Raw genomic sequence first — 13,765 nt, 5'->3', positions numbered from 1 at the left:
TGCATATCCATGGGTAGGATTACAAGTGAATTTAGTTTGGTTTTTATATTTCTATTTTGCCATAAATAAAATTATTTATACTTAGAAGTATATTTTTAGCCAGGCCATTCAAAGTATTTGACCTTCTGTCACAGGGATTTTGGAAAAAAATTGATCTTATTTTAAATAATTATATTTACTACTTCATTATTCATAGGTAATTCTAGATGATCTTCCTGAGGACTTTACCATGGTAGTAGAGGAACACAACAACAGAATTAAAAAGCACTTTGGTTCCTTCCTTCTAACAATTTCTAAGTTGGCTGACATGAAAAAAGAATACCAACTACCTCTCTCAAAAATAGGTAAGATTATGAATGTACAAGAACCAAATGGAAAGTCAATAAAAGAAAGTAAATATTTTGAGATAAAACTGAATTTTAGAAAATCAGAACAAAACTATTACAAAAAATATACAAGAAACTAACAATTATTTATATGTTGAGTAAATTTTATGCTGAAAATTATTATGTGGAATTAGCTAAGTTACATGGCTTAGATTTGACACTACACGATCAAAATATTTTAATATTTTCTAGCACTGAGAATGAACACACTATTGCATAGTCTAAAATTGTTCTAAGATCAGCTCTGTGGTGTAGTGGTAATATACTGCTCAAGAGAAGCCGAATCCTATATAGTGACTAGGGTTTGAATCTCTGACCTGGTCATCCTGAAAACATGGTGGGCATGCATGTGAGTGCCCAAGAAACTGTGAGCTGGAGGGCTGGAGGAAGGGGATCATAGTGTGACCAGACCCTGTGGAGGCAACTCATCTCTCTCTCTCATACTCCCACTTTCACATGTCTGTGCATGAACTCTATCATGAATAAAGAAAAAAAATAAACGTATTTACTCTACACCATCTTCTGTCCTATTGATTTGGTAAATATTGGCACTCTTTAGCTATTAAAACTTTCAAATATGGATATCTTTATAAATATAAGAAAAGGGGTTACAGTATGTGAATTGTTACCAGTATGTTGTACTTCCTTGAACACTGTGGGAAACAAACAAATAACTCAAGACATTGCCCTCGTCCCTGAAGAAAGAACATAATGCGTGGAGAAAAATAACAAAAATGAAAAGAAAATTCAATAATCTATGCCAAGTAATGTAAAGCCATTGGAAATGAAGAATACACTCAATATGCCAAGATGGGGAGAGAGAGAGAGAGACAGAGAGAGCCAGGAAGAAAAGGGAAAAGTGGCTAAATCCTGTTTTCCCTCACTTCTAGTAGAAGCTAGGAGAAAAAAGTGGTGAGAGAGAGAGAGAGAACCATTTGAGTGATATGAAAAGAGTTCATTTTCCAAACTCACCATCAGACCTAGGGTGAGATGAATGAAATTGACAAGACCTGGAGATGTTCTTCTATTACTTATGCCTTCTGGGAAATGAAGTTAGAATTTCTTCCTTGCTGTGGAAATATGAATAATGGAGCTAATATCAAGCTCTGATATCAATTTAACTCCAATACAAGAAATGTTGCCATTTTTGTAGCTCTATAGCATCTTGAGAAAATGAACTGATAATGAAACTTATTTTAAAGAATAGGTGAATGGCATTTATTTTTTACTACAGTTCTATAAATCCACTAGTGTTCAATGAAGTAGTATGCTTCCTGCCTTTTTAAAATTTATTTTTAGAGAGATATTTTTGCTATAGGGCATATGTACTCACCAGAGAGAGACAGAGAGACAGAAAGGGAAAAGTCACCTCCCATAAAAGATGGCCATGCTGCAATCCCTTCTCCTCTATTCTCTTCTTGGGATTTTGGGTATGCATGCACATGCGCCCAGTGTGATTTTGAAGCCACTGGGCCTGGGACTTGAACAAGGGTTGACTATATGGGAGTCTAGTGATGTAACCATTACACTATTTGCTGGTCTCATGTTTCTTACATTGTAAATGTTGTCTATCTATAATAATTTCTGAGTGGATAAATTCATGGAGTTACCCAGTTTGACCAATTGATGAATCTAATAGAATCACCAGCAGATACTAGAATAAATTTATTTTAGGAAGAAAGTATTCACAGTGATGGTTGGGAACACAATTTTTAAACTTTCTTTTTAACTATTTTCCTTTTTGAAAGAAAATTATTAATTAATTAAGTTTTTGTCATTAGGGCATGTGTGCTCACCAGAAAGACAGAGGCATACAGAGAGAGGGAAAGTGAGATATCAGCCCCCTAGGAAAATGGTCATACTACAATCTCTTCTCCATTTGCATCCTGGAATTTTAGACACCCATGCACAGCCGCCATGTATGATTTTCAAGCAACTGGATCTGGGACTCAAACCATGGTCAGTGATGTGGGAGTTTAATGCATTTACCACCACACCACCTGCTGGTTTCAAGTATTTTCCTTTTTACAAAAGCTTTGATAATTATTGTTGATGTAAATGACCAAGCACTGTAAAAGTAATTAGTACAGTTTATTCCAAGCATGAATGTGAGTGACCAAGACCCAGAAACGCTAAAGTAATTTGAATCTGAGTGGCCAAGAACCAGAAACACTGAAGTATTTTGGAATGCTTAGATTTGTTTTTTTTTTTTTTCATTCATTTCTAAGAGCAGGAGACCCAAACAAAATTGTCAGTCATTGTAAAGAGTCTTTACAGTGGACTGACCCCAAAAGGTGGGATATCTAAAAGCAGGAGCTTGCAAGTTATAAGTGGGTTTAGGAATACTTAGGTGGGTAATTTGTTAAAGTACAAGTGTTTTTTCTCCAAACACTTAGAGTCAAAAGAAAAGAATTCCTGAGTTTAACTTTTTCTTATAGAAAGATTTTTACTATAAGGCACATGCACTAGCCAGAAAGACACAGACAAAAATCATCCCCAGAGAGGATGGCCACGCCGCAATCCCTTCTCCTCCATTCTCCTCTCAGGATCTTGGGCACACACGCACAGCACCTGGAGTGAGTTTCAAGTCACCAGATCCAGGATTTGAACTTGATCAAATTCATGAGAGTTCAGAGACAAAACTACTATGCCATCTGCTGGTCCCTAGAATGCCTGAGTTTAACTTTAACATAGATAAAAAGGTTTTATTATGTATCACATAATGTTATGCCAGGGACAGTGTAGAAGAATCATTCCCAAATCATTGAACCAATGTGGTCTGTTATAGTAAAATTGTTTGTAGGTGTGACTCCACTAGGCCCCTTGGAAAGTATCTAGAATAGGAAGATAGTCAGAAATCTGTCCTCATTATCTAGCCAAAGCAGTATAATATATTTTATTTGTTTTAAATAATCTATGTTTAATAGAACAATTTTGTCTTCATTTCTTACCAGACTTTTTAGGTAAAGAATGTGAAGACTCCGAATTGGTCTCTCATTTGATGCCCGGGGCTGAAAGTAGAACTGCTATCTCTCCTTTCGCTTGTCTGTCTAATATCACTGACCAAGATTTATTTGATATTAATGTGATAAATGATGTAAGTGAATTTTGGTGTAAATTTTTCTTTTATCTTGTTTATTCATTTGAGAGAAATAGTTTCACGTAATTATACTACTAGGGTTCAATAAAACAAAGTCATCTTACTCTTATTCCAGAATAGTGGTACTTTCCTCTTAATTGGGAAAAAGGATTCTTTTCTATGCTTCAGTGGTTTTAAGGTAGAAAAGTTAGTTATATAAGGAAAACAATCAATCACCTGTGAATTGTGTTCACTGAACCGTTGTCCTTGCTTTTCTAAGTGTGACTAGTAACATCCATATTATCTGCCAGAGGCAGTCTTGGGCATCATCACAGAACCACTGAGTTCTCAGTGCACGCTTAGGTTAGAGAAGGCCTGCTATAAACCAACTGAGGGCAGTTTGTTTTGTTTCACCTCAATTTTATGACCTCTACACCTATAAATTGTACATGGCATAACACAGAGATATGTATCAAACTCTTTAATTTTTAGAACTAGAATATGAATCATTTTGCTTAGCTGTTTTGTCTCACATGCTTGGGAAGTAATGAATGATGAAATCAGTCCTTACTGTACCCCTAACCATTAATCTAAATAACCAGTGGATGAGAGATAAGCTTAACTTTAACTCTGGAGATTGTGATTGTATTATTTGTCAAGTTCAGATAGTCATGTACTGAAAGGCAATGTAAGAAAAAGCAGTATAAGTTTAAAAAGGGGGAAATAAGCACAATTACTGTTGTATGTAGCTGTGGCCAATAGGCTTGTAAGCTCAAGAATTTTCTTCAGAAAGAATGAATTTTAAAAATATCTGTAGTATATTTCTAAGGTTGTAAAGTACAATATAATTTACTGTAGTATAGTAATATCTTGCTGGCCATTTTTATATCTTCTTTGGAATAATGTCCATTCAAGTCTTTACTCTTTTTTTTAATATGTTATATTATGCTATAAATATTTTATAAAATACTATATAACATTATATAATGTGATTATATTATAAAATACCATATAATTGTCAGATTTCAATAAATTAGAGATATCATCACTGTGATGTCAAAAATACTTTTACTGATATTACTTGGCCATTTATTATATATTTAAGTTTGGAGAAATTGCATATGCTTTTTGAATGTTTCACAATTCTTCACTAAATGTACAATGGGTTATTATTTTAGTTGGCTAGATGCAATGAATATTGATGATCAAAATTTGTAGTATATTAAAGCATATTTCCAAAGAAAAATGCTAACAATATGTATTCTCTGCATATCCTCAGGCTAGGTTACAAACAATTAATGTGAGCACAAATAACCTTCCTTTCCTTTGTTTGAATAAATATAAGAATGGGAGGAAATGTCAATTGAATTCTTATGCATTGAACTTCTACAAAAAGGGATCCCTGTCAGCTTTGACTAGAGAAAATGGGTATGTGACCTTTTCTATTTTTTTACATTTTTCATATACATATGCATATATGTTTTTATGTAATTAAGGGTTTTTGGTGCTGTGGTCTTATAGCTTATGAGAATAATTATAAGATAAAATGACTCAAGATGAATAAATAGGGTGAGATTTATTTGGAACTATTTAAAAATTATTTTCTTAAGGAACTATTTATACAGTTTTACTTATTATTATTTTTTAATTTGCTGTAGGGCTCACACACTCACCAAAGAGAGACAGAGAGAGAGGGAAGGTGAGAAAGCAAGCTGCCAAGTGTATGACTTAAACCTTGGTCAGTCATGTGAGAGTCCAACACCTTAACCACCAAAATGCTGGCCCTAAAAATTGTTTATGGAATGAAATTTACATAACATTCAATTAACCATCATAAAGTGAACAATTCCGTGACATTTGGTATATTCACAGTATTCTGCAAGTACTACCTCCATCTAGCTACAAAGCATTCTTAGTCTGCACTTACCAAAAAGTAGCTTCCATTTTTCCCTTTCTACTGATAACTACCAGTCTGGTCTGTCATCATGGATTTATCTAGTCTGAATATTTTATATGAATGGAATCATACAATTATGTGATCTTTTGTGAATGACTTCTTTCACTATAATAATTTAAGGTTAAGCCATATTGTAGCATGTATCAGTACTTCACTTCTTTTCATAGCTGAATAACATTCCATTGTATGCATATACACAATTTATTTAACCAGTTGTTGAACATTTGTATTGTTTTAACTTTTGTTGACTATCAATGGTACTGATATGTACATGTATGCATGTATTTAAGTACCTGTTTTCAGTTCTTTTAGGCGCATACCTAGGAGTAGAATTGCTAAGCCACATGGCAACTCTATGTCTAGAAACTGCCAAAATGTTTTCCACAGCAATTGAACCATTTTACATTACCACCCTCAATGTCCAAGGGTTCTCACTTCTCCACAACCTTATTGCACTTATTTTCCTTTTTTTCTTTATTATAATTTCTATATATTTCTAGTGAGTATAAAATGGTGTCTGATTTATATTTTTTGTACACACTAATGATGCTGAACATCTTTGCATGTACTCATTGGACATTTTTATATCTTCTCTGGAGAAATGTCTATTCAAGTCCTTTACTCATTTTTAAAAAAATATTGTGTATTTTGTCTTTTTGCTATTGAATTGTAGGAGTTCTTTATATATTCCAGATTCTAGACCCTTATCTGATATATAATTTACAAATATTTTCTCTCATTCTGTAGGTTGGCTTTTCAATTTCCTGATAATGTCTTTTGATGCACAAAAATTCTTAATTTTAGTAAAGCCCAATTCTTTTTTTGTTGTGTTGTTCGTGATTACGGTGTCATATCTAGTAATTCATTTCCAAATCCAAGGTCATGAAGATTTATTCTTACGTTTTCTTTTAAGAGTATTAGAGTTTTAATTCTTACATTTAAGTCGTTTGCCTATTTTGAATACATTTTGCTATTGGGTGTGAGGTACGGCTCCAATTTCATTCATTGAACATAGATATAGTATTTCAGCACTGTTTGTTGAACTCTTTTTCCCTTCTTAAAAAAAATCAGTTGCCTATTGATGTACAGGTTTCTGAACTCTCAGTTCTATTCCATTAGCTAGATATTTCCTCATGCCAGTGCCACACTGTTTTGCTTACTATAACTTTTAAATCAGGAAGGTGAATCTTCAGACCATTTTTTAAAAATTCAATATTGTTTTGACTCTCTTAAGTTCTTTGTGATTCCATATGAATTTGAGAATTGGCTTTTCCATCTCTACAAAAAGTTGTGGAGATTTTAACAGTGATTGTAGTCAACCTGCAGACCACACTTAGAATACTATTGCCATCTTTATGTCAAATCCTCTAACCCACAAACATGGGATATTATCCTTTTTTATGTTTTCTATACATTACTTTTTTATGTTTTATTATTTTTAGTGTACAAGACTTTCACTTCTTTAATTTTTTCCTAAGTATTTTATTTTGGATGCTATTGTAAAAAAAAACCTTTTTTTTTGAAAAGTATATGCCTTTTTATAGAAACACACTGCTTTTTTTGAGTGTTGATCTAGTACTATACAACTTTGATAAATTAGTTTATTAGCTCTAAGAGTCATTTTTAATTTTCTAGATTCTTTAAGGTTTTCTGTATATTAAATTGTGTCATCTGTGAATACAGTTTTACCTCTGCCTTTATAATTTGTATGCTCCTTCTTTCTCTCTCTCTTTCTTCCTTCTTTCTTTCTTTCTTTCTTTCTTTCTTTCTTTCTTTCTTTCTTTCTTTCTTTCTTTTTCTTTCTTCAACTTAATTTCTCTGCTTGATATGTCCACTGAAATGTTAAAGCAATAGTATAAAAGACATCCTTGGTTTGTCCCTGATCTTGGAAAACTTTTAGTCTTTCATCATTGAGCATGTTGTTAGATATACTTATTTTTCTAAATTTTATATTAGAAAGTTCTCTTGTATTTCTAGTTTGCTAAAGATTTTTTAATCATAAATTGGAATTTTTCAAATGTTTAGTCTGTATTTAGGTATTACATGGCTTTTCATTATTCTATTAATGTGGTGAATTACACTGATTGATTTTCTTCCGTTGAATCATTCATGATTTCCTGGAAAAAATTCTCACTGAGTCATACTGTATAATCTTTTTAATATGTTGTTGTACTCAGTTTGCTGGTACTGTGTTGAGGACTTTTGCATCTATATTTATAAGGTATATTGGCTTATAATTTTCTTTTTCTATAGCATCTTAGTCTGGCTTTGCTAGCAGGTTAATAGTGACTGTATACATAATGAGTTAGGAAGTATTCTTGTTTATTCTATTCTTTTGTAAATGTTTGATAAATATTAGTGTTAATTCTTCTTTAAATGTTTGACCTCATTATTGAATGTAGAATTTAGAAAACAGCAAGTCTGAACTCTTACTTGTTGGTTTAGTTTAAATTTTTGATAACCAATCCAACCTCTTCAGTTATCATAGATTCATTAGATTTTCTATTTCTTTTGATTCTGTTTTGTTAATTTGTGTATTTCTAGTAATTTCATCTAAATTATCTTATTTTTAGTGTACAATTGTTCAATTGTTCAAGTTGCTCTCTTATAATACTCTTTGTTTCTGTAACATTGGTAGTAATTTCTTCAATGTTATTTCTTATTTTCCTATTCACATCTCTGTTGTCAGTCTAGCTAATGTTTTCTGAGGTTTTTTTTTTTTTTTTTTTTTTTTTTTTTTTTGACATAGAGCATGTGTGCTTGCTGGAAAGAGACAAAAAGAGACAGTGAGAGGGAAAGTGAAAAATCACTGCCAAGGGGGATGGTCGCACCACAATCCTTTCTCCATTCTCTTCTGGGGATTTTGGGTATGCATGCACTCATGCCCAGCATAATTTTTTAGCTGCTGGGATTGGAGTCAAACTGTAATTGGCCATCTGGGGGTCCAGCATCTTAACCACTAGGCCACTTGCTGAGTCTCAAGAACAAACTTTTGTTTTATTGATTATGTGTTTTTCTGTTATTTTATTGGGTCATAAGAAAACGCTTGATGTATTTTTTCTATGTTTTTCTATGCAAAAATTTATCATGACGTTTCATATAACTCAATATTTTTTATTATTATATTTTTTATTTATTTTTTTCTGAAAGCTTAAGCTTTAGTTTGCTCTTTTTTTTCTAGTGCTTTAAGGGGTAAAATTGTTTTGTGGATTTAAGAGCGTCCATATTTTTCTATGTAGGTATTAACTGGTGTAAATTTCTCTTTCAGCACTGTTTTGCTGCATCCTGTAAGTTTTGGTATAATTTAAGGTTTTTTTGCTATAGGGTGTCTGTGCTTGCTGAATTGACAGTTGACAGAGAGAGACAGTGAAAGGCAATGTGAGAAATCACCACCACCACCAAACCCGCTGCCAGCGGGGTGGCCACACCACAATCCTTTCTCCTCCATTCTCATCTTGGGCTTTTACGCATGTATGCACATGTGCCCAGTGTGAGTTTCAAGTTACCAGATCCAGGACTCGAACTGCGGTGGCCATGTGGGAGTCCAGTGCCTTAACCACTATCCTTCTCAGCTAATCTTTTATCTAGGCTCCAGAAAGCTCCTAATTTGACTTACAGCATTTTCAAGGAATACCTACTGTTTTTCCTCCCTGAATTCCAAGTTATACAAAATAAAAACAAGTACATCTCACTCCTGTAGGCAACCCGAAGACAGGTTAGAATAGACAGACAAATATTCACTGTGTTTTACACCCCCTGAATCCAGAGACAAATAAGCCCACACCAGGAATACAGGCTTCTGTCTTCAGGATTTTCACTAAACTGAGCTGGAGAGTAGGAGTAGGGGAGGGGAAAACAAAAATGACAAAAAGTTTGCCTACCTTTTACTTGATTCAGTTAAACCTTTGAATATTTTCTGAAGCCTGACAAAGTTAATTGTGAGTTTTTGCTGTTTTTTTCAGAGATGGGCTCTTGGAGCAATTTATTTTGTAATTTTTAGACATCACTCATATTTTGACTCTTTTTAATGTATGTGAAATATTTAACTCTGCTATTATTATGCTAATATATAAGAACACAAGAAGTATTTTTTATAATAAATGATTTGTGTCTTTACTACAGTTTAGGGATTAATTGATAATAGCAAAATAGTAGATACAAAGGGTATAATCACTTTTCTGGAGTCTTTGTGTGTGTGTGTGTGTGTGTGTGTGTGTGTGTGTGTGTGTGTATTTGATGTTTTAGACAGTATCTTGCTATATCATGATCCTCCTGCCTCAGCATCCTGAATATTTGGGACTACAGGCACACCCCACCAAATCCAGTTGTTCAGGTTGGGCCAGAAAACAAATCCAGAGCTCTCATGTGGCCTCAGTGTGCCAAGCAGCAACATTCAGTGCATGGCTGGACCTCTATGGTCTCTTTATATCTTGTTTTAATGTGTCTTTGGAAAGGCCAACAAATCAATAGTTGTTTATTATTTCCTTTATTTTAAGTTAAAACTAAATTCATTTCCTTAAGTGTCACTTTGTCTTTTTTTCATATAGGTTAAATATCGGAGATGCCTTTACTCTTATCAGAGACTTTACACTTGTTATTCAGTCCATCAGGTATAGTAAGTTTTTCTGCATTTGTAGATCACATAACCAGTAAAACATTGCTAAGGACAAATCACAATGTTAATAATTTAAACACTTACTATGTTGCAGGATTTCACTTAGTGAATTATGTGATGATGAAAATGACAATGTTGTGTTGGCATTTAAACAACTAAATGAAACATTCAAGAAAAATCTTTGGAAAAAATGAAGATATTGGCAGTGTTAAACTGTACTCAGATACTATGCTCCTGAAACTAGATGGCAAGATTTCCCCCAGCCCTTTACATTTCAAGAAATGGCTTTTGATTTGATTTACAAAAAACAATCTTTCTCATGTAACTTACATAAGACTTGCAGATTACTTTGTTTTCCAATGGCAATGCCTAATCCACCTTCCAAATTCCCATTTTTGTATCATGAATGATTAGCTAAACCATTTTCCCCCAGTCTGAACATAATAGCCGCCAAACTGACCAAAATCTACTCAAGCTTTTTTCCTCCTTACAGCTCTCGAACTTTGACCCTTCTTCAGACTGAACTTCCACTGAATAACCTCTTCCTAACTACTCCTCCTGAAAACTAGTGACATTCAACTGTCCCAGACTGACTATCCAATCAACCAAAGACTTTCTCATATCGACTATCCAATCATACCCACTCCCCAATGCCTGGTTCTTTCTAGGCTTATTTACTTATCCTTATAAAAGAAAAATCCTTTTTTGCTGATCTTTGAGACATTGCAGATTGTATAGTCAGACCATTCTCCTTATTCCAACAGCCCCCACTTCCTACTGCCGTATCTCCCCATCGCAGTAGCTCTTTCCCAGATTGTAATGACCCTTACCCACTGCAATGAGCCCCCTCTACCTAGTAATCATGATTTCAAATAAAGTTATTCTCTCATTACCTATGTCCAGATTTGTTTTTTGAGTTAATAACAACATGGTGTACCAAAGAAATGCAATATATTATCTAGCTAAAATATGGATGTCATAATTATTGTACAACCATTGAACTACTTAAAGAAAGACATTATATGAAGAAAGTCTTTTTTTAATAGCTAACATTTCAACTGGAAATTCCAGTATTTTTCTTCCACAGGTTGAGCATTCTTAATTTGAAAATCTGAAATCTAAAACACTCCAAAACCTGAAAATTTTCAAGGGTTAACACAAGTGGAAAATTCCAAACCTGATTTCATTTGATGGGTTTTAATGAAAACACCACAAAGCAAACTATTGCATAAAATTGTTTTCAAGCTATGTATAGAAGGACATATGATTATACATAAATGTCATGTTTAGATTTGGGTCCCATTTCTAAGATATATCTCTTCATGTATACACAAATATTTTGGAACCTGAAGAAAATCCAAATCTGGAACACTTCTTGTCCCAAGTATCTTGAATAAGGAACACTCAACTTATATAAGAATGTTAGCTGGAAAACTAATACTTATGTGAAATGTTTTGAACAATTATTATTTTTAGCTTGAAATGCTGATTATAATTTTTTTCTATTTTTAGATAAGGTCTCACTGTTTTCTTTTGTATCAGCCTCTGGCTAGGACCACAGACATGTGTGACCACATCTGACCATTTTTGAAAGAGGGTTGCTATGTTACCCAGAAGAGTGTTGCTATGTTACCCAGGGGAGCCACATATTTGTAATTTTCCTGTCTTGGTTTCCTCAAGTAACTGAGAGGAGAAGTGTGGGTCATTCAGCCTGGTTTTAGATTGAACCAGGAATTAAACCTGACCTCCCATGAGGTCCTAGCCTATGAAGCACAGCATCTAGAAGACACTCATCATTAAGGCTAGGCCTAACAATTACTTTTTTTTTTTTTTGGAGAGGTTTTTGCTATAGGGCATGTGCGCTCGCTGACAGACAGAGAGACAGAAAGGGAGAAATCAACCCCCGGAGGGATGGTTGCGCTGCAATCTTTTCTCCTCCATTTTCCTCTTGGGATCTTGGGCACGCATGCACACGCGCCTGGCGTGAGTTTAAGCCACCAGGTCCGGGACGTGAACTGCAGTCGACTACATGGGAGTCCAGCAACATAGCCATTATGTTAACTGTTGGTCCCACAATTGCTTTTTAAAGATAGGAATCAAGCCCAATTTTAACTTAAATAAATAGCTTAGATTTATCAAAAAATATATTTTGATATGTCTATAAAGAGGAGTATGTAATTCTACAAATCCTTCTCTTCATTTTAGTAGTCTTCAGCATCACCAGCACAGATGGCAAGCAGTGCTTTTTCATAATGTCCTAAGGCAAAATTCTGAGGAGAAAAATGTACTGGATTTAAATGAAATGTCATATAATTTCTAAAAACTGTAATTCCTTCTGAAATATAGAATAAAAGAACCAGGGGACCATTAACCTTTCAAAAAAAATTTTTTTTTCATCTACAGATTTCCTGAGAACTATTTTCAATGAACATTGTTAAACAATCATACATGGTTATAGTCAACATTATGTGGTTTATGTAAAGTTGACTGAACATTAATGTGTATTTATAAAAAATAATAACTTGCAATAGAATTAAATCTTTTCAGTTACTTTAGAAAGAGGCACCCTAGTATTATTATTATTATAAATCTGTAGTCTGGGTGCAAAATGCAGTACATCTCAAAAGATTTTAAAAAGTTTATATTCCTTGATGTGTAAATCCACTGCAGGATAAATTTCTTAAGAAAAATATTATCCTTATTCATGAGCACAAATATTTATCTTAAAAATAGATACATATTGTAGTAAGTTTATTAGTGAAAAGCTGAAAATAACCTCTAATAATGTGAGGTTGTTTAGGTACTTTATTATTTACACAAGTAGATACCATCATTCAATATAAATATCATATTATTTTAGGTTGCAAAACATATTATTTATACATATTTAAAATAGCAAGAAAAGAGAAAGAGTAAAATTACATACCTTTGTCCATTTGGGCTGGTGTAACAAAATACTAAAAACCTATGGCTTATAAACAGGAATTTATTTCTCACAGTTCTGAGGACTGTCAAGTCCAAGATCAAGGTGCCAGCAGATTCAACACCTGCTGAGGATCTTAATCCTCATCGTCAGCCTCTTCTCATTCTAATCTCATATAGCAGAGGGACACAGGTGCTTCCATTGGTTCTGTTTCATAAGAGCACTGATCCTGTTCATGAGCTCAAGCCTAATGACCTAATCATCTCTCAAAGGCCTCACCTCCTAATACCATCACCATGGGGATTAGCATTTCAACAATATACATTTTGAGGGACACAAACATCAGACCATAGCAGCATGTAGAACAAAATTTTATTACTGGTTATCTGTGGTGGAGAATTAGGGCAATATTTATGTTTTCATGGGCTTCTCTTGTTTCTAAATCTTCCAGAACAATGATAGTAGTAAATATACTATTATAAAATTTATTTTTTGTTAAAAATCAAATAGCACTTGGGGCCAGCAGGTGGTGTGATGGTTAAGGTGCTGGACTTCCACATGGCTGATACAGTTCAAGTCCTGGACCTGGTGGCTTGCTTTCTCACTTTACCTTTCTCTCTCTTTCTGGTCAAATTAATACAATAATAATAAAAAATAAAATAAATAATACTTAAAGAAAATCAACTATCACATTAATATTATCTCTCATAAACTCAAGTAGCTATAATTAACTGCTTTAAATGCACATAGTAAAGTTGCATTGGGGCCTGTGCGGCCGGGGCCCTGCGCGGCCGGGGCTCTGCGT

General features: G+C 33.8%; 1 protein-coding gene across 3 annotated transcripts in view; it reads left to right on the top strand.

Annotated features, from left to right (window-relative positions):
• LOC102498463 (putative ATP-dependent RNA helicase DDX60) overlaps nucleotides 1–10,961 on the top strand; it is an 83,784-nt gene extending 72,823 nt beyond the window's left edge. For 2 of the 3 annotated variants that reach the window (XM_027766786.1, XM_027766788.1), the window contains 5 exons: nucleotides 197–344; nucleotides 3,341–3,483; nucleotides 4,745–4,893; nucleotides 9,970–10,032; nucleotides 10,132–10,960. In XM_027766786.1, coding sequence (XP_027622587.1) covers nucleotides 197–344; nucleotides 3,341–3,483; nucleotides 4,745–4,893; nucleotides 9,970–10,032; nucleotides 10,132–10,231 — 603 coding nt within the window. In that variant the 3' untranslated portion in view covers nucleotides 10,232–10,960. Of the gene's footprint in view, nucleotides 1–196; nucleotides 345–3,340; nucleotides 3,484–4,744; nucleotides 4,894–9,969; nucleotides 10,033–10,131 lie in introns of all 3 variants that reach the window. The other variant, XM_027766787.1, reaches the window with a different exon arrangement.
• The last annotated feature ends 2,804 nt before the right edge of the window (nucleotides 10,962–13,765 follow it).

Source organism: Tupaia chinensis, unplaced genomic scaffold (genome assembly GCF_000334495.1).
Source record: "Tupaia chinensis unplaced genomic scaffold, TupChi_1.0 Scaffold143687_1, whole genome shotgun sequence".
In the NCBI taxonomy this organism is placed as follows: domain Eukaryota; kingdom Metazoa; phylum Chordata; class Mammalia; order Scandentia; family Tupaiidae; genus Tupaia; species Tupaia belangeri.
Note: the sequence above shows the minus strand (reverse complement) of the source record. Positions and strands in the feature narration are given on the sequence as shown.